Source organism: Anoplophora glabripennis, unplaced genomic scaffold (assembly GCF_000390285.2).
Source record: "Anoplophora glabripennis isolate ALB-LARVAE unplaced genomic scaffold, Agla_2.0 scaffold42, whole genome shotgun sequence".
Classification (NCBI taxonomy): domain Eukaryota; kingdom Metazoa; phylum Arthropoda; class Insecta; order Coleoptera; family Cerambycidae; genus Anoplophora; species Anoplophora glabripennis.
Genome location: NW_019416219.1, coordinates 478,036 through 500,854, shown reverse-complemented (window position 1 = coordinate 500,854; position 22,819 = coordinate 478,036). Strand labels below are relative to the sequence as shown.

General features: G+C 32.5%; 1 protein-coding gene across 2 annotated transcripts in view; it reads right to left on the bottom strand.

Moving 5' to 3' along the window:
- Positions 1-741: 741 nt before the first annotated feature.
- LOC108905421 (protein goliath-like) overlaps positions 742-22,819 on the bottom strand; it is a 59,970-nt gene continuing 37,892 nt past the window's right edge. For both annotated transcript variants that reach the window (XM_018708257.2, XM_018708256.2), the window contains exons 4-10: positions 14,686-14,818; positions 5,423-5,540; positions 4,889-4,960; positions 4,724-4,806; positions 4,566-4,662; positions 2,744-2,881; positions 742-1,020 (exon numbers count right to left, since the gene is read on the bottom strand). In XM_018708257.2, the coding sequence (XP_018563773.1) occupies positions 745-1,020; positions 2,744-2,881; positions 4,566-4,662; positions 4,724-4,806; positions 4,889-4,960; positions 5,423-5,540; positions 14,686-14,818 (917 nt within the window). In that variant the 3' untranslated portion in view covers positions 742-744. The remainder of the gene's footprint in view (positions 1,021-2,743; positions 2,882-4,565; positions 4,663-4,723; positions 4,807-4,888; positions 4,961-5,422; positions 5,541-14,685; positions 14,819-22,819) is intronic.

The window sequence follows — 22,819 nt, the reverse complement described above, 5'->3', positions numbered from 1 at the left end:
ATAAATCCACCTGGCGCTATTTGCCCCCCGTTCGGGGAAATAAATTTTTTAATTTTTTAATAATGTATCGTTAAAACCTATGTGATAATATAACAAATTAAAAATATTTCAACCTTGTCTTGTCATTGCAACTTCAAGTCTCGTTTTTACAGATTCCGTCATCTAAAATTAAAATAAGGTGATGCCATGCCGCCTCGCGTTTTAAAATAGCTACATGGAATTACCTCTTTTTAATTTTAGCGAAACATTTCCTTTCTGTAATTCCTTAAAGTAGAAGTTCAACGAGAACGTCACTTAAGTAAAAGCACCACTAAATTCATCATTACGATAAACTTAAATACTAATATATCACAAAAATAGACTCGTCAGTCAGTGTACAAAATATATTGCAGTCCGTTAAGTACTATCGAAGCTTTTTAGTTGCTTTGTAAACTCCCTCGAAATATCACTCAGCACCATACGTTTTGACAAAATGAAACACTTCTCAAAAAAAAAAAAAAGTAAGGTAATGTGGATGACTAGGGAAAATTTTTGCGGAAGAGAACGTAGAATTTGGTATAATTCGGAGATGATTTCGTGTCGTAAAAAATATTTGAAATATTCCGCCAAACAGCAATTTTTGTCTTTCGATATGCTTTATACCCTTCGTTTTATGATCATCACCGAGATAAATCCTGAAATTTCCCTAAAATACTTCATAAATAAACGTCTCTCAAGAAATTCCATTAAATAAAACAGTTCTAATTAAGTACTTTTCTTGGTACTACTCTGAATTTTATTATTGTCACTGTCGGAGTTTATCGAAAGCACCTGCTGTATATCACTCTCCGTAGACGTCGAAGCCGTTTCCTTGTCGTTATTAAGTTGATTCATGGCGGCAGCCGCCTTGGCCGCGATGCAGCTCACGCAGAGCTCCTGACGTACCGGGAACTGCCCCCTTTGGGGCAAACTGGGCGTCATTTCGTCCGGGGTGGAAGCCCGACTGTCGTCTTCTCTGGGATTTTCAAAATATCTCTGTCTCTGAAATAAAGTGGTTTAAGAAATTAAAAGGTTGTTACCGATAGGAAGTTCACAAATTACACTCCAGTTCGAAAAGAGTTGGGCCAAAAATAAATCAAGCTGCGATTTTTACTACATCTTAAGGCCTGTATATACATACACGGTAGCGATGGTGGTGGCGATGGCGTTTGAATGTAATGTATAAAAACAAATGGGTCAAAACATACATGTCGCGGTACGAGCGGTCTTTGTATTCAAATTTGAATTCGAATAATGCCACCGCCACCGCTACCACATTCAGGCCTTTAATCTGTTAAGTACAATAAGGGAGACACCTTCGTCAAATCCCGTCCTATCTCAGTTTTCAGCTTCGTCACTGCATGTCATAAGCGTACAAATAGGAAAAACTCGTTATTTTACAATCTAGGTATTTTCAATGTGTTATTAAAAATGGAATCATGGGCGAGTATTAGTGGTGAATCAGAAAATATAGGTAGAAAGGAAGAATTTTTATAACACACAATGTGTAAAAGAGAATTGGGATCGAAATGCAGATATGTGGGAATGGAATGTGGTAAGTAATACCGTAAAAATGTGAAGGTGTAAAAAAAGCAAAATACATGACAAGAAAAGAGTCACCGCAAAAAAAGCCATTTTTCCGCCTGTTTTTGAGACTTTGACAGAGGCGACAGGGAAAATCCTAAAAATATTCTAATAATATCCAAATACTCATGAAAAATGAAAATGAGCATCATTTTCAGTTTTTCGAAAATTTTCAAAAATTACCCTTACTTAGGGGTTGAAAAGACAAAAAGTGAACAAATTGAGAATCATCAACAGTTGTAAAACCTTAAATATTTCTATGTTGTTATCAAAATAATATTATGAACATGAAAATATCCAATTTCGTAATTGATACAGTCTTGTCCGGATTGAAAATCAACCCATAATATCTCTAAAGGGGTGAAATCATCCCCTAAACGTCTAAAAATGCAAAAAATATATTAAAAGTTACAATTTTTTTTTCTTTTTCTTTTATACGTGATAATTGAACCATTAATAACCCACAATCACTAGATCCGAAGGAAAATACCCCTAAATGAGGGTAAAACCATCCCTAAGTTAAACCATCGGCTTCAAAGTACATAAAATAATTATAATGCATGAAAAAAATAATGTTTCGAAATACATTTATTAGATCAAGGGGTAAAATCATCCCCCAAATATACAAAAATTGTAGATAATGTGAAAAAATATTATTTTGATAACGACATAGAAATATTATTTTACAACTGTTGATGATTCTTAATTTGTTCACTTTTTTGTCTTTTCAACCCCTAAATAAAGGTGATTTTCGAAAATTTTCTAAAAATTGAAAGTGATTTTCATTTTTCATGACGAGTTTTTGGATATTTTTTGTCGCCTCTGTCAAAGTCTCAAAATCAGGCAGATTTTACAATTACAATCACAGAAAACAAGAAATATTAGTAGAAGAATTTTCTATAGAACTAAAAGCCTTCTGAGAAAGGACGGCGATTAATAATAATTAATGGATAACGGTTTAAATTTGAAAAATGGTTTGCATGTATTGTGCCTCGCACCGAACCTGGTACAGCGATTGCCGTGGATAATGTGCCTTACCATAATTAACGAATAGAAAAATCTCCAACTTCCGAATAATTAAATTTTATACAATGTTGTACGGAATATCCAGTTTATGTCAGTTTAAGAGTTAGTAACTTACCTGTTGCTCTGCAATTATTTCGGGTAAGGGGCTGATAACACCTATACGCCTCGGACTGGTATTACTTTGACTCTCTAGGGAATTGTGAGCTCCAACATCTGTGTCCATCTGCAAGATGCTTTCCTGACTTCCAGTAAACTGTTAGACGGACAAGTATGTATCAGTTTCGCAAAATCGTAACAGAATTTGCGAGATTTAAAATTCTCTTAAAACACATGCCTATTAAATTTTGAGGAAAAATTAGTTCGAAATTATAAAATTAGATTTCAAAGTATCTAAGGATGTAACGGTTAAAACAGTAACATTTTTTTTTATTAATATTTTAAAACATGTATTATCGGAAGGATTATCAAGCTATATACAATTTTTTTTGCTGAATTAGAATTTACGGGAAAAGCAAGAAAACGAACAGACTTAATATTTTTAGTTTAACGCATTGCATTCAAATACAGAGTGTCCAGAAACTAATTGACAGAAAAATTAAGGAAGTGTCGTTCTACTTATTAAAATAGTGATACAAGTTCCTGCAACACTTTTTGAAAATATAATTGTTGTTCTCGGGCTAGGCACAGTGGGTGTGCACCCGCTATCAGAAACCCTAGACCCACCCTGATGTTCGTTTCAGTTCTTACTGTTGGTTTAACGCCACTACGAATGGAACTGCGCGCCATTAAAGACGCCGACAATGAAGAACGACGAAACATTTAAAAGCATTTGATGCAAGTAAAAGGACAACAAATAGAACCACCATTTTCTGGAGCACAGTTCTATCTGTAGCGCCTTTAGGATCAACGATATAACCAAAATGAACAACAGGGTGGGCATGGAACTTCTGACAGTGGGTCCGCCCACACATAGCCTAGCCCGAGAACAAGGATGAATCAAATATTCGAGCAATTTTTTTCAAATTTGATACACAGTAATTGGTAATAACTTGCATTTACAAATACAAAAAACATTTTTAAACATTGAAGCGTGAAAGAAGCTTAGTGATTAAAAAATTGATCATTAAAACATTAAAGATCATTTAAAAAATCCTGAAAATAGGCTCTCTTCTCCGAAGTCTATAAATTTACAATTTTTGGGGGAACAAAAGGGTATTTAATGTTTTGAGAAGCGATTTCTTTTTTTCTCGATAATAAATGTACTATCGGGACTTGTACAGGGTAGAGCAAATCCGATACTTCAGTGAGTTTTTCGTATTTACAGAGGAGATAGACAAAAAAAATCGCTTTCATTGCCATGATTCGTTTAAGAGATACAGAATGTTCTTCATTTCCCGTTCTTTTTTTGTTATCAGACACCCCCCGTATTTATGAAAGTAGTAGTCATGTTAGTAAATTATTTTAACGACATTAAGGATTATTGTCTCGCACAAGCACTGTTAAGCAAAAAGCTCATAATTTTTATGGCTATTGACGTATCTAAATGGTAGAGATAATATGAATTTAAGAGGAAAGCTGCTCAATTCTAAAACAGTTATTACTTTATTATTGTTTTAAAAAAAAAAACTAAAAAACCTGGAAATTGTATCAAAAACAATCAATTCTGCGGTGGGAATTAAATAATTTCAGTTTTTTAGGACTTACTCTTACCATTTTCGATATGCCGACAGCCCCACACCACACGTCTACGATCTACAACGCAACAAAAATTAAACACAAAGGAATTACCTCCACCAAGTGTTAAAGTGCGTTTAGCAATTGATCTACGAAAAAAGGGGGTTGTAATGTGTATGTGCTATCACCTATATCACAGATAGAAAAGTGTTTCTAGGACTATACTAGTAGGTATAGCTTGTTGAATAAGGGACTACACTGACCACGAGTCCGTAATGTTTGAGAATGTCCATCTTACACATGGGACAAGTCCGGTGCTCCAGCAGCCACGGGTCGATGCAGTTTTTGTGGAATTCGTGCCTGGAAACAGAAAAACAGAGATGCAAAACAAAAATTTAATGATTTTAAAACATTTACTTACCCACATGGCAATAATCGTAGCGTTTCAGATAATTTGTAAGGTTCTATACAGATAGCACAACATTCACAGTCGCCTTGCATTTCCTGAAAGAATATTACGAATAAAAAAAATAACAATTATAATAATTGTAAAATTTTTAACCATTCTCCCTTTATTTCAGCTCACCTTATCATCAGCCTTCAAATTCTTTGTAGGAATTTTGGACAAAGCTTTCTTAGCCGCATTGCCTAGTCTTCTCTGAAATAAAATAAATATGTTTTTTGCTTATCTTCGAAACAATTAAAATCCTTCTAAAATTACTCCACACAATTTTTTATAGTGTGACTTAAGACAGATTTTTCTGTAATTCTTTCCAGATTATAGAATTACTTTCAATTGTACAGGGTGTCCAAGCGCAAAAAAGTCGAAAACACTAGAAGTGTTGTTGGTATGCAACATAAAATTGATAAAACAAGCAAATATATTTAATCTTTTACTCAAGTGGAGTTGGGAAAGCTATTTTTCTGAATTATTGCGAAAAAGATCTCTGTTTTAATCCAATGCATTGTTAACAATTTAAAAGACAAAGCCTGTGTGTTTTATTTCAAAACACCTACTTGTAATGGCTTTTCATTATATTTTTATATAATTATGAACAATTCAGGGCATTTTCGAAAAAAATCTAGCCGAATATTGGCCAAAACTCGTTAGCATACTTACAGACATCTTATCCTTGGTGCGTATGTACCTGAACCGCTGCACATAATAGAACACCAACCATGTCAGTGATATTATCATTAGCACTATAAATGTTATCGAGACAAATAACACTGACGTTCTGCAAAAAAAAAAGAAAACATGCTAATTATTCACAAAATACGACGTACCACAACAATTTACATAGTATAATTGGCACACCGTGTGATAAAAGGTATATAGTAATTGCCTACATGGCTCAGTTTATTTACGAACGTATATGTACGGTATATTCAAAATTGAAATAGGTTCCATATATTTACTTAATTGATTCAGTTATCAGCAAAACTTTGATAAATTTCATATTGTTTGATCAGTTACGGTTGTTTTCACCTGCTCTAAATATAACGGCAAATATGTTGTTAAAGACATACATTAGCTCTATTATTATTAGACTGGATTTGACTTGCAATAAAAAATATGTACGTACTTGCAAAGTGAGGTTAAAATTCATAAGAGCTGATCTGGTACTTCCAAGTGATCTAGCGCGTATTTACTCAATTGAGGGAATAATATGTGTATTGTCCTACTCTATAAATTTTAGAGTTCACATATTTAAAATTAAATTTTTAATTTTATTTTTTATTGTAACTAAATAAGTTTAATTATTAATATGTAACTCTGTGTTAAATGTCGTTACAATCGATACCAATATGTAAATAGACAAAAATATTATTTTGATAAAAACTCCATTTATTTGGGAATATAGCATACTCATATCATGTATTTGTTTAATTCACGATCATGGCATGGTCTTACATAAGTATATAAATATATCCTTGATTCGGGTATTATTTTTGTCTGTGTACCAGTTCCATTTTGCCAAATATTTAAGCCCGAGCATAAAATAACACATGGAATATATCTACCTGGTGCTGTGGCGTTATTTCGCGATAAGAATCCTATTTAGAACCAAATGTTAAAATTATGTTAATTCGACCAAAGTTACAAATAAAGGCAATGTTTGTTTGACTGTGAATCCTTGAGTATCTCTTCAAGGTTACAAGGTTTAGTTAGATAGTGAAAGTTGTTCATTATATTCACGTAATTTTATAAATAATTCATTCAATTACAACGGCATATTATTTATTACATATATTTACTTGTTACCAATGTAAAATGATTTGGAAAATGAGAGAATTTCAGTATGCTTACCCTTGAGGATAATATCTACGAACGGGCTTACATAACTAACGTATCTGTTCAAGTAGATATTTCCAAATATAGCTGTTGTATATTTTCACACCGCAGAAAAAAAACATGTGACTTATCATTGCCTTTTCTTTGCCGTTTCCGAGATACAGGACGTTAAAGTTTTTCTTCCTTTTAATATAACAAACAATTAAAAATTGTTTACAAATTTTATTTGATATATGCCACAGGGACATTTTCCGGAGTAAATTTATTTAAGCTGGAGCTGAATTTGAGATGTCCCCACATTATTTTAAGCAAGCCTACTCTTGAATTTTTTTCTGAACTAAAGTGGCACACCCTGTATAGTTGAAGGCCTTACTCGGGCAGTGCCTTAATTAATATGAATTAAAATCTTTTAATATGCAACCTTTCAAATACGCTTTGTATGTAAAGGTCTATTCTTAGGTCCATAACCAAATAAAATATAAGGATTAATGATTTTGGACTGGTAGTTTAACGTAAAGTAAATGAAAAAGTAATAAATAATAATAAAAAGTCACAAGTTGTCAACAATTCTCAGAGTAAATATATGCAACAGAAAAATCGAAATTATTATATTTATTTGACGTCAGAAATGTCTTCTTTTTTGTTTGTAAGCTTGACATTCAAAATAGGAAAAAATTAGCAAGTTTGACTAACAGTAAACACTAAACTATTCTACGTACATCACACCCTTTTATTTTGTTGAAAAAGTTTTATTTACGCGCACTATTATCATAATATTTAAGATTATCCTTAATTGACACTGAATTTATTAAAAAAAAATGCTTGGAACACTCCATAAATGTCACACATCGAGTTTAATCTCTTTTTAATTTAGAATGTTTTTTTTTCTATCGTGTGATAATTTATAGTATTTAAAAGGATTATTGATATTAGTTTTTAACAATTAGCAATGTTTACATAACGTCGTTAATCAGTCATGATAACGCAAACATTTATTATTTGCGTCATATATTTACATTTAAAACCACCCGTACGCTCGGTTTCTTCTTTACAGCTGATGAAACGTTAAATCCGATATGTCAATCAATTTGGTGAGCTGTATCAAGGGAATATCCTTCAATAACATTCAAATCATACGTGAATTCTCGAGGAAAATGCAAAAGTACTTTACAAAAAGACGAAAATATCCATTAACTGAATCTTTTTCTAAAATTTTGCAAATAATAAATTAGTATTAAAACGGCGATTGTGAATAATTACTTAAGTTAAGTGAATAATTACTTAGTTACTTAAAAATTTAATTACGCACGGTTCTTTTTTCTCATTAACCTAGTTACATTTCTGATACACCGACACACATTTTGGAAGGTTATTAAATTAAAAATTCAATGAACGTACTGTGCACCAGTGTTTGTTTTAGACGAATTTAACCGTTACAATGTGTAGCGATGCCCAGGTAAAGGAATGTCAAAAAAATATTTCTAATCTCTGATAATATTCACCACAAAATGACCCTGAATAATCGCTTGATATAATACCTATAGTACCATTTTAAACAGTAACAACAAAATTAACAATTCACAATGTAATTGTGACAATCAATACCAAGTTTTATATCTGAGCTGTACAGGGTCATTGGCTCATCAAAAGCCCATAGTGTTATACCTCGTTGGAAAGGGCTTTTCATGCTTTATCTCGTGGTGAATTTACCTCAATATGGAAACCTATAGATGGCGTTATTTCAAAATAATGCCGTTTTATGGATTGTTCTCAAAAATTTTCCTGTTATGGAACAGACACCTTCAAGTTAATATAAATTCTCACTTGCAATATTAGACGAAATTTACTACAAAATACTCATTCGACAGTTCCCTTCAGGTACCTCCGCCACTGTTCTGAAACAATTACATATTACAAAACACGACAGTCCTACGATCAAGGCCTAGCTGATTACTCGGTGCCAGAATGTAGCTACACGTTGAAAAAAAAGGCAATCTCTATGACCCACCTGATAAAGAGTGCTACAATGGTGGGCAGAGCCAATTCCCGGTGAGGTCAAGTTTAATAGAGACCGAAACCTATCCGTATCAGACCCGGGATCGCTCAAGGAAATTATACAAAATAAGGCTGATGTGATGTTGACATTTGCCTCATACAGGAAACTGAGAGTATATGGAAATACGGCGTGTTGCAAGTGTTTATTACCGGTACTGCCTAAGCAGATCTATTCAAGTACGCTGTTACATCACAAAGGATTATTGTTGCGGATGCTTTTGTTGGATCAAAGTCTGTATCCACCTGCGAGGTACATGTCTCTTTAAATGCGGTTTCTAGAAATAAGTTTTCCATTTCAATTTGATACTTAATTCTTTTAAAACAAGCACAAACGACGAGAAGTGTAGTGGGAAAAGGCAGAGTCATTAATAATTTTTTTAGCGGCTACACAACTGCAGTAATTGATGGAAATTGTTCAAAACTTGTGACAATGATCAGCAGAAAATGGGCACCTTGAGTAATAAAAAATTATGGTTAAATGTGAAGATACTGATTTGGTGCAAGGTGTGGACCTACTGCGATACAAAAAATTTAAATAAAATTTGGGAAACGTGGTTTAAATGGAATAGGTAAGCTCCATTTTCAATGGAAAGTATTATCTTTGTGATTTGACAGAACCAACTAATGACGTCATCAATTATATTTTTTCCAGAAACATACCCACATTTTTTTCCTGTTAAAAAGCTCTCTTTGGGAGTCGTCCTATAAAATTTAATTTCCTCATTAATTTGCGGGTTGCCAAGTCATGTGTCAAGGCTTGAAAAGTATCTCCGTCTAATGTGATACATTTCACTAGAAAGTATTTTAAGATCCTCTATTGTGTTAACATTTTACGGATAAAATGATTTAAATACTTTAAATGTTCTTAACGGTGGTACCTATAAAACGTCAGAGAATAATAAATGACTACGTCAAAGAAAACTAATAATTAGCTCCCACCTCGGAAACTCTCGTAAAGTTGCCGTAAAACTAGCCCATATAAACTTTATGATAAATCAATGCATTGAGAAAGCATGATTAATGTTGCATTTTCACGCAAAAAAAGTTACGGCCAGTTCTATCAAAATATTGTAGACAACCACAACAAGCAATTAATCTACTGCTACTAATTTTGTAATATATAAAATAGTAACCACAAAATATGTATGGTTTGTGCTTTGTGGGAACGACATTCGCAGTGATTGCTTGCATATATTTACTAAAAGTTTTTGACTTGTTGCGAACGGAAAACCATCAATCAACTGAACCCAATATATCTATGGCATTTGAAGAAATAAAGAATAAATATGATGAATAAGTTTTTCTGTTCATTGATACATGTCATATTTTTTCGGGTAAAAAAGATTATTAACGATGAGGTTCCGACATTTAAAACGGAACGGAAAATATTATCAGAAATGCCAATGCAAAATTTGAAGAGAATCGCGGGTTATTACGTCGCTAACACATTTATGATTTATATGGAAAATTTTATAATATAAGGTTGTAGAATGCTAATGTGAAATATAAAAAATTATAAATTATGCTGTGTTTGAACTGAGATCTGTACACACACTCAAATAGTGTAATAAAGAGTTTGCCATAAAAGTTTACCTGATAAAAGAACACAGGTAAGCAAAATCTGGCACAGTCTGAATATAAATTTCTCTGCGTCAATTGACGTGACATGTTAACGAACTTTTTTAGTTTCGTCCCATAAATATTAAAGAGATAGTCTGTATAGATGTCTATACAGGAGGTAAGACAAAATGCCCTGTTCAATTAGTGGCATTTTTTATTATTTAGGTATGAAATGTAACGTAAGTTGCTTTTATTAAAATAGGGTACATTTCTACAAACGACATTCTATATTAAATATTATATAAAACAAAAATAAAGCTAATAAACAGTATAATTACACTGCAGAAGTACCAGGGCGATCAAATCCTGCTCTGTTGAAAATTTAAAAAATTGTGGATGTTTTGAAAAAGGTTTTTTAAAAAGTGGTTTCACGGAACAACAAAAACAAGAAAATTTGGACATCATACAAAATTTATGTTTATTTTATTTGTTTGATTCAACATTCAACATTTTTCAATTGCTATTAGAAGATACATCAAATGAGAAATATCAAACAAATGTCATACTATATAAAAACAGAGTAATAGGACATTAAACGTTGACGATCCCACGGGTGTTATAGGATAATAACTGACGAAGTACCCTGCTGACTTCAGTGCCTTATTATCCATATAACCCTCTATATGAAAAAAATGCCTAGGGTATACCTATTCTTCAACTTTATACAAAAAATTGTGATAAAATATTAAAGTGGGAAAATACTGTCTTATTATATTGCCGAGTTGGCACTGTCAACAACAGCCAATAGTATTGGTTAGCGCAAATGTTGATGAATGCGTTTCGCAGTATTTTACTCAATCTGTTGAGAGAAAATTGTTCAAAAATAGGTTAGTTAAAAGTTTTTTTCTCGTTTCAAATTGAAACAAATGCTAGAATTACAACTTGGGTCCCGATTCCACCCAATTTTACCGCGCTCTCACCCAGAACACCCCGTATAGAACAAATCGCAACGCCGCGGAATATTCAGCTACTTTTTTTTCAAGTGTTTACGTCGGTAATTAGATTGGACGTAATTAAAACAGAAAAACCTAATAGAGTACGCCCTTAACCCAGATACGCAAGGACGAATCGATAACGTCCGTATAGAGGGCAGAATGTGGCGTTTTGCTTTGCCAAATGTAGGAGAGACACAAGACAAATACATTGTTTTTATCTGTTCCGCTGTATAACAACCGCTGTAGACATTGTCGTTTCTTGGTGGAAAGGTCTAATATTGACCGAGAACGATATCGGTCGAATTTGGCAATGGATATGATTCACGTCTACTTTGAAACGAGTAGGTTTATTGAGCTGTCAGGTTTGAAATTTAATTACTTTGTATAATAAATAATTAAATTAATTACCGAAAATAAGTGCTTTTTAATTTGTTTCCGGTATATTAATATTACTGTTTCCGTTAATGTTTCGGAAGTTATAATTAATTATTGTATTACATTATTTATTGGGATTCTGACTTCAAGAGTCTGTTTATTTTAGATGAGTCCGAAAGATGGTATAGGAATGCTCAAACACAGATTCTGTATGTTCCGAAAATAACCGAAATCATTGCTTCCTCGACTTCAACTGATGACCATTTCAAATTAATCTAACCACGACTGTTTCGTGAAATGGAAAACCCGCTGGGAAAAGCGCGTGAAATAAGAGTGGGGAGTACTTTGAAGGGACGAAAGACCAATAATATTTAAAATTAATAGTTTAAAAAAATAAAGTTCGGTTATTTTCTGAACAGCACTTGTACATATTCTTTTCTAAGCCTTATAAAAAATCCTCTAGCTAGGCATCAAAATATAAAAAAAATACCTGCGTAAATAATTACCAAACCAATAAATGACTTCGTTTCTTGTGGTTTAACTCCGCAATCAAAGTAAACATATTAAATATACGCTGATTCTATAATTTAAGCGTACTTGATGTATTTTTCTTTATTCGTCCGTAATGTTCAAGTGTCATTGATATCTTTCATATTTTCTCTTCGCCCGGGGTATACATTTTCACTTGGAAGCAACAAACTGATTTTAGCACGTGTAAAAATAATCGCAAAGAAGTTTTTTGCTTTTAAAACCGCATCCTCATTAGTATTTTGAATACAATAACGTTGTATATTTAACTCATAAAACGAAGGATATAGGGATTTAGCCATTTAATTTGAAATTTGAGATTCATCCAGACATAAAGCTCGATTCGAGCTTTTCATATAAATTTGCCTATTACTTTGACTCAAGTAAAACTTTATCGATTACGATACCTTCTCGGAAGTTCCTACTATTAAACAAAGCTAAGCCTTTATTACTTTATTAAACTGAGCTGAGCAAGACAATGGAATGGTAATTAAGGTCGGCCTATTTCAATTTATACAGTCGCTAATTGCAAGACTGCGTTGGTCTCGCGATGCAACGAAACTGGTACCGTGCCCTGTTTTAATTTTCACTCGGTTTGAGACCTCTTTCACAATTTCCCTCTCGCCACGTTCTCTCATTGTAGAATGTGCAGTGAGTCAAATTCGATGGGCAGAAAAAAGAATTGAAAATTCTAAACGGTACCCTGTACATATATTTATCAAATAACTGTAGTAGGTATATACTTTAAAAAATAAGTGTAACTTTATTTTGAACAGTCACATGTATACAGAGTGTACGAAGCTTGACTGCCACTGCTGTAGCATGAGATAGAATAATTATAAATGAATAAAAAAGTATATTGCTATCGGCGTAAGATTAACAGTTTTCAAAATACAGCGAGTATTAATATTGGGGAGTTTCATCACAACGTGACAACAGCGCTTATCCTAACGCAACACAGCTGATGCATACCAAGTGTGAACGCGGCAAACTTGTCCTACGGGAAAAATGTAAACAACTATTACTGTGTAACATTTAGTAAACTCCCAAGACATTTTTTCCCAGTTTTTAAATAAATAAAATAAAATGTACCGATTTTGTAGTGCGAAGATAGTGTTGTGCTTAAATTTTAGCTCGAATTTTAGTAATTATGAATCTCTTAAAACAGGAACTTGACTTTTAATCAAATTATGAATTTGAAAAATATGTAATTAAAGTACCCAAAGATTCACGTCATCCAAATAATCATACGTTTTAAAAATTATTTAGGTACTTACCAAAAACAAATTTCAGTAATTTTTAAACGCACAAGTACAAAACAAACTACAATATATGCTCAAAATGTCCACCCCACTCGCTGGAAAATTATCACGTATGGTAAACATTTTAAAAAAGCAAAGAGAAACACCACAAGAAAAGGAAATAGTGTTACGCAAAAAACACTCAGACACGGTCCAATTCCAGATACCAACTGAATTACGGACAAGCTGGACATCTTAGTACCTCGTGTTATCGGCCGCGCCGTTGTCACATTGCTCGATATGAATTTTGTGGAATTTTAAATTTATTACAATGCTAATTATTTTTTAGAATTAAGCATAAAGAAGTTCAAAAAAGTGATAAATCTTATTCTTCGGCGTTTTTTCAAGGTTTCGAGGTTGATTTTCAAGACAAAATCAACTGCTAAATCATACAATTAACGTCTTCATTTGTTTAGTTAGGATATTAATTATCTCGACATTTTCGACCAACTCCTTATCTCTGCCGCTAAATGAGTTACATTTAAAGAACAAACTGCCCTATGAACTTTTCAGCGTAGAAATTAGGGGCTTTCACATTACTTTAGTAAATTCTGTAATTTCGCAGCTTTGAAACGAACCTATTATTTTTTTTAATGGGAATAACTCTTATCCATGATCTAAAAAGATACCAAATTCTTTTTATTTTACAATATATAATCTGTCATACTTATTCTTACAATCAGGCGTTTGAAGATACAGGGTGTCTAAATTACAACTAAAAAATATTTTTAACAGGTTTGATGCTTTTTTTTCAAGATATAAAGTTTAAATTTTGCACACTTTTTATCGATACAACTTTTGTACAATTTTGGCGTATCTTCTGACCTCCTCAACTTTTCCTTTTACGTATATGGTTCAAGGACATTATTTTTTAAATGAAATTTTTTTTTCTCTAGCAAAATTTTGATAAAGGTCTTGGTTTAACGAGATATCATGATTTATTTAATGTATATGGTTTTAAGTTAGCTTCAATTCAATATTACAACCCAAAAAACAAAACAAACAAAAACATAAATTACAAAGGACATTTCAAAAAGTAACAGCGAATTGGCAATATGTTATTAATGAAGCTCTCCAAATACTTGAAACTACGAAGGTGTTCTTTACCCTCTCGAAAAGTTAGTCTTATTCTCAGTTAAACAAACAATACTCTTTTGGGGTCAAGTAACTAATTCAGGCAACAGTGTTTATCTGTTTCTTTTCTGTGTCACCATATAGTCACTTTCACCTAAGGAAAACATCGGTGACCTAAAAATTTCGAAGCAGCTCTTACCTATTTATGTTCGCTGTTCTAGAAGACATTTGACCAGCGACTGTGATATGGACGTACACTTTTGAGCCGTTGTCTAGTTTGCTCGCTAATTCTTCTCCCTTCCATTTGTAAATAAATACCGCACTGATATTACCTGCAACAAAAATAAATAAATAAAACCCAAACGATATTAATGACAATTGAGAACTTATGATCAAAATTAAGCCTCTCAGGCCATTTTTTGGATCAGAGTATTTATTTTTCAAAACGGAAATCATTCGCGCAATTTCTTAATTTAAAATGAAATCACACCGTATATTAATTAATGAATAGTTGCTTAAAGGGGATTCTGCAGAAATGCAACCTTAAATTAGTAAAATACCACCAGTGTAAAACCCTCAATTACTGTAACTTGTTCCATTTCTCATTTTATTTCAGTCTTGTTGCATATGTGCCTCCAATGAGGATTAACTTTAATAATAATAATGTATTTTTAACACGACAGCGTTGTCCCAGTAATAAATATGTACTTCTTTTAATAGATTAACAGTAGGGTGGTGGTGGTAGATGGTGTATAAGTGTAACCTACTTCAGTACAGGTTTTTTTTTGGCTGGAATTCGATGTTTTAATTAAACAAAATAGGTATGTGCCTACCATTGTTTACTGATTATCCATATGAACTCATTTTGAATACAATGTGCCGGTATTAGTCATCTAAGAATTGTATTTGCACATTAAAAAATCAATATGAAAATAAATACCATGGGAAATTGTACTGGTAACACCAGTTGTATTATAAATATTGGTCGGCAAAATAATTCAGTTATTGTTACTTATTTGACAGGACTTACATATTATTTCTTTTATTTCTCATGTATTAAAATAAAAATAAAAATTATTTCCTCTAAACATTTGCAATAAATTAATGATATTAATAATAGCTCTGCCTCCTTGTGACCAATTTCATTTTATGTGCTAGATATAAATGATACGGGTAGGAAACTATTAAGAAAGTATAAAAAATTCAACCACAGCAAGTTATGGAATATTTAGTTGAATTTCTAGAAATATTTTAGATAAAAGATTGAGCTAAAAGCAGGTGAAACAATTAAATATACATAAATTTTTACGTAATATCTGCTTTTCTGGAGTTTATAATTTTAAAAATCATTTCTTACGTTTAGAAACTTTAAAACTGATTCAAAAACAGCTTAAATCCGTTTTTCAAAAAATCTTTGCTATCTTGCATTGAATTTTTTCACCTCAATTACAATCTTCATTATAAAGTTAACGCTTTTTTTGTAGCCAACTAATTCTGTGGTTTGTATCTGCCGTCAGTAGATATTTCTTATGAATTGTACAATGCTTTTTGTTAAAGTTGACTACCTTGAGGTTCACTGTGTAAATTGTAAGTCGCAGAATCATTGTTTTATTTATTTCAGAGATTCACCTTTATTTAATTAGTAACGTGGTAGGAATGTTATAGTATTTGACGTAAATAGTGTTATTTACATGTAATAAAAGAAGCTCAGTTCTGTGGTGGCCAGTGATAAAAAAAACAAATAGAACAATAAAGTGATACAGGAAATTTACAGTTATATATTTTTATGACTTTTTTAAACATTAAGTATATCCTTATTGGTCGTTATAAACTTCACACTTGTAATTTTTTAATGTTTTTTGTTAATTATTTGTAAAAAAAAATATATGTATTGTTTAAATAAAATGGCTGTACGCAATGCGCTCTCTTTCCACTGAAATCCGATTTTGCGATAGTGTTTACATTAGTTTTTCAAGTAGAATAATGGCTGACGTGTAAAGCAACTCGGAGTTGATGGATATCGATTTAATTTATGGCAAGACAACATTTGTGTTACAGTAAAGCAAGACAACATTTGTGTTAATTCGTAGAAACTGGGTAAGACGGGCTCAAATGTGTCTACACGTCGGTAGACAAAATTTTGAACAGTTGTGTCGTGCAGAAGTGTACATTAAATCATTTTCGAACAGCCCTTTTTGATTTTTTTTACAAAATTGTATTTATAAGAATCTCCTGTATATAAACTAGTTGTAGACATTTTGAAGTATATTTAATGCTATAATACTTAGTAGGTATCTCGAAAATATTAAAAGACAAATACCAAACGCGATATTAAAAAACCCAACAGTTATTATTCCTGTTACCGATAACAAACAATGGCTAACAATAATCTAATTCCTCAATTTTTTTGTCATTTAAAGACAATAAGTTGAACATATACCACAACATGATAAAATGCACGTAGGTATATATATCCACGATATTTCACAATCACCTTTAAATGGAAATGAATGTTGACTTTAATTTGATTTATAATGAAAGTACAAACCTGTCCTGTCCATGCGTTCCACTGATAGTTGAAAGACATTTAATTCATTCTAGTTATTTCGAGACAATACTCGTTAACGTTTCTCTTTACCAGACTGAAATTTCTTTATCGAGCTGAATGGACGTAGTACATTTACTATGAAAACAAATTTCCACCAACTGCAAGCGACAGTAAGCACGAGTTTATTTTTAAGTTCGATTTCGGTTCACAAAAATAATCCGTAAGAAATAGAGAGCAGACTGTAACCTAACGACGAATTTTTCTTTCGGAAGATCTTTCAAATGAGGTATAATTTGTTCCAATCGGTAGGGGTTAGGGAATGATATGACAATGTCACACTTGACGACAAAATATGTCTATGTACAAATAAAAATTATATATTGTGCGCTATTTTCATTCCGAAGTGCGGAGAGCGTGTAGCTGAGACTGTGTGCAAATTACTTGGAATTTTCAGGGGAAGGGATAAAAGGCAATGTCTACACTTTAAAAACATGTAAAAACTTTGCCAACGTTTCTTGTACACCCTGTATAAGCACCACGAAAGGAGTAAAATGTATGTGTACCTACTGCAAATTGCCAACAAATCGAGAAAACAAAACTATATGAAAATAACGCAGTCCCTTTACTAAACTGTTATTTGAAAATTGTATGAAACGCAGCAATCGTGTATTGCATACATTTTTAATTTGTACATAATTAATGTTTAAAGTAATTAGTTTCTACTTTTATATGTACAATATAATCGTTTATATGGCCTGAAGACCTACATATGTAAACGCAATAATTATGTGCAAGGAAAGGCATGTTCCATGACGTAAAAATATTATTTGTATACATTTAAATAACACAGGTATAAAAATCTCATAAATTAAAATCCTTATTTAATTTAAAAAACTATGTGAACTTGCAGGCGAAACAGCTGTTTAGAAATATAGAATAGGTACGACAAAGAGGTATTGCACTTTGCCAGAACAACGTTCTTAATCTTATGAGCAGCGATTTGCTTAAAATAGTCGCCCTGAAACACAAAAATACCCTACCCGTCTTTGACACTGAACCCGATTGTAAGGAAAAATAAGGTTTCAAATAACTCTGTTAGTTAATCCTTTCCTAGGAAACCCGTAATCCTGTTATAAAGGATTAGATTCAAGGCAATTTTTTTAAATCGGTTTTGAACCGCACTTAATCTTTACTTAAAAACATTTTAAGACGTCGAAAAGAAAAATTTGTATTCTGGCGAAGACACTTTACCAACATTAGAGAAAATGTCTAAACCATACTGATCATTTATGATAATAACAGAGTTAATAGACAAAAACCAAGCAAAGCGAGCTCATTCAGGATATAAATACTGCAAATAAATAACTTGAGACAACAGCTAATAGGCATAGAGTATCGAGTGAATAAACCCATAGCAAAGTCCTCAAACATAGATTTGCTGAAAGCTCGAAGAAAATATACCAAACATTCTGCCATTACAAATAGAAGCGAATAATGCTTAAAAGAATATATTAATTATAATAAATAGTAACATTAAAGCAGCTTATGATATAACAACTGACAAATGCAATTTTTGGCAAGATTTTCTTCAAAAATCTAAAAGATGTAAGGCAAAGGAAACTTTATTTTTGGGTGCCAAAGTATATATTTAGACACTAAAAAAATGGGAAAAATGTATGTGTTTATAATGTTGGCAGAAATAAGCTCAAAGAGACAACAGACACAAAAAGGTCACAATAAAAATTCTAAACAATAAAAATAGAAGACAGATAAAAAAATTAGTAGGCACTAAAGAATCCAGATGATTTTCAAAGGTATTGATCAGAGTACAAACTACATAGTTGAGCAATAAACAAAACTGAGTTGTACAAAAAATGTTCTACAATGTTCAAAAATCGAAAACTTATAAAAACTTTTATATATCGACAGAATCACACAGTATTTTTCGAATAGGAATTAAAAACTGAGAATATATCAATGATATAAACATTTATAAACCATTTATAATTCAGACTATAGATTGCAACACTTTATTCGCATCCGGAGGGACTCTTTTCCTTATTTTAGTCACGATTTAGTTCTGATTCGTGATGTTTTCAACTTCTCCATAAGGGAAAATAAAATTTTCTCCAAAATTTCTATAGTGAGATAAGCAATTAGATAACTGCAAATTAATATGCATATAGTGGTTTTTGTGATGTAAATTTTTTAGAATAACAGTATCTTTCACTGACAAATTTTAAAGAATCCTTTATATTCCTGATTTAAAAGTGATTTAGTGCAGAATTTAAGGGAATGTTAAAAACAGACCGTAACTGACACCGATGGATAACGACATTACTATATAGATTTCTATACTAATAAACTTCTTATCTCTGTCAGTAAGTACAGGAAGATTATTTTCTACATGCAAGTATAAACCTGTAAATATTTTTTTCAACATTCGCCCAAAGGCAACAATGAAAAGCGTTACACTAAAGAATGTTTTCGACTAGGTTTCATTATAAATTTTACAATTGTTCTATTTTTTTACGCTCAATGAAATCCAAGTACGGCCCTGGCTTGTCCGGACTAGTACGAACCCCCGTACACATAACAGGTCCTTTAAAATAACCTCTTTTAATATTCCCATTGTTCTGCTCGACTATTGTAACCTGCTCGTATAAAAATACGTTTAAATTCGTTAAGGTTAAACGCAAGCCCTGTGCCTTTTTGTTGTGACATTCTGTTAACACGAGCTCTATTGACGCCCACGCATGAGTTGCCGAGGGAGACAAAATGTCACGAAAAAAAAACACTGTGTTTTTACTCCGTGAGTCGATCTTATACCTACCAAAGTTGTTAGACAATAAAAACTTTCAATTTCACCTGGGACTATTTAAAAAACTAGGTCGTGTACCTTGACGAAAAACAAAACAAGCGTAGCTTGAATTTTTGCTATGGAGCCCCTAAAAAAAAAACAGCTTTTGCAATCAGCAACTTGCCGAATAAAATTTCAAAAACCTGAACACGTTTGGGTTGCAATCTAAAAAAAAGGTTACGCAAGTCAGCGGCTTACCGATATGATAGACGATAATATTAGATCTTTTTACACACCCCTGCTCCCCTCTAGCTACGCCCATGGTGGCTAGTATTCCTGCATCAAGTGTCCGTCCTCTTTGTGCAAAGGTAACATTTGTTGTAGTAATACTCCTACGCACTTGAGTTATTAGCTGAACAGCATTACAATATTTTTTAAGTAATAAATTCTCTGAGTATAAATGTCATGTTTTTACGTTGTTGTTCGCGCAGTCTCTTGTAGAAAGCTATATTCTGTTAAACCGCACCACTATACAGGGTGATACATCAACGAAGAATAAAAAAATATTCCATTATTTCACTTTTGAAAAACCATCCTTACGCGCTGGAAAACTGGTTTGGAGGCAAGAACTCATATCTACCGAGCAATAGCGTGGCAGCAAAATACATTTACCTAAAACCTGACATAGTACTGTTTCATGGCAAATTTTACTTTGTTTTAAGGCCACTGTAGGACATCTACGGCATAATGAAAATTTTTTTATTTTATTTTTTTCGGCCTTATTTGCAAAATTTAACACGCGAGTGCAATACAAAATTTTATCCAACACTTTCAATAGAATTTCGTTTTAATAATAAATGAAAGTAACTTAAAATTTCAAGCTGTCAATGTCAGAAAAAGTAATTTAACGAACTGAATGTATTTTTAAATATTACAAAGGATGCGAGTGTCAACCTAAATTGTGTCTGTAACTAAGGGTTGTCAGTAAACAAACAATATTTTTTGAGTTGAAATCACTTCGAAATTCTAAAACCAAAACTGAAAATATGGAAAATGTAGAAATTCCATCTGAAATTTAAAAAAGCTAATGCGGCCACTGCAGGCATCATTCCGGAGAAATCAAAATCTATATACAACAAAGAACTGAAGGAATTTCAAGATTGGAAAATCAAAGGTGGGGTGAAAGGCGTAAATGAAGATGTCTTACTGGCTCACTTTTTAATTGAGAAATTAGCTCCATCCATATTGTGGACTAAATATTCCATGTTGAAGTCAACTCTGAGAGTTTACAAGAACATTGAAATTTCTAAATTCAGAAGACTAGTGGCATTTCTAAAGTCTAAGCACAATCATTTTCAACCAAAAAAGTCCAAGGTCTTAGAAAGAAGTCCTAGATGAAGATCATCTCATGAATAAGGTTCTACTGAATAGTTTAACCGAGTTATATTTATTAAATTTGTTGTTTTTAGGTGGCATTGATATTAGGAGTTTTTGGCGCTTGCCGTTGCGAGGAATTGACCCATCTAAGCATAGACAATACAGGGTGGTCCAGATTTTAATAGACAAACTTCGGGAAAGTACTAAGAAACAAAAATTAACATCACTTTGTTCTATGAAGATAGGGGCAGAAAGTCACCGTTTATGAGATACAGGGCGTTGAAATCATAAAAAATAAAACAATTTTTGTAAATATCTGGAAAACCGCTTCATCAAATTTATCCAAATTTGGTACACATTTTTTTTCGAATATTTCTCCCAGTTCTGTGTGCACACAGTTCAAATCCAAAAACCAGTGGCGGAGAAACAAGGACGTTGTTTCCTTATTTAGAGTAAAACTTATACGCCACTGAATTAAATTGGTAATATGAATACATTTTATAACGGTCTGAAATATTCCGGATGAAAAAACATTCTTGTATTTTTGTCGACAAGTGAATGGTTTACGAGCTATGAGAGATATTATCCAAGTAAATAAAGCGTTGAAATAGGGAAAAATAAAACGAATTTGGGTAGTCCAGATTTTTAATACACAAACTTCGAGAAAGTATAAATATATAAATATAAAATTATCACAATCACAGAATGATTCCAATAATTCTTTGGCATCAAATTACGGCTTTACCATAAATGTTAATGTTAATATTAATAAGTAGGTAGATTGTAAGTTTGTAGGATTTTAGGTTATTTGTTGACTTATTGCTGTTTCAAATTGGTTTTCTAATAAAAACTAGAAAAATAAACCAAACATTTGTCTTTTTATGACTTATAGGCCACATTATTCCTTTAAAACCAAAGAAATTAGTATCATTATATACCAGTGTTGGATAAATTTTAAATTTTGCAGATATAAACATACGATATAAATGGTACTTACAGACGCCGTTTATTTATTTATTAAATTAGCGCAGCGAATTTACTTTCCAGCGGTATTACATCCAATGACAGCATCTTACAAATAAAGACCGATTACAACAGTGATTTGAAAAAATTCCATGAAGCGTGTGGTATTTTCCTGACATTTAAACGAAATAGGAAATTCAATCAATTATATCACACTATTGTACAACAGATTAAGACCTCCCCGACTTGTCGCCAGTGAAAAAGTTTGAGAACCTCTGCCCCAGCACCCACACAATTTGATTTGTCTCCCGTGGAAGGTCTCTACTACTTCCGCGATTAATTTCATATTCACCGCGCCGCGCCGCTCGTACCATTTGAAGTGTATCTGGTGTGCAGATTGTAATGGGTAGACTAATTGGCTCGTGCGATGGGTTTTTTTTCCTTGACATGGGGGCCAACGGGCGGATAGACGGGTGGCCGACGCCTGGGTTTTATTAGACCGATACGTAAAAATGACGCGGTACCCGCACATGTTTTTAATGAGCGATCAAATGTATTTAAAACGGAATTTTATATTGGTGAAAGCGAGGCTATCCGTAATTTTGTCAGAAAATATTTTGGCACCACATGTTTTTATTCGGTTTG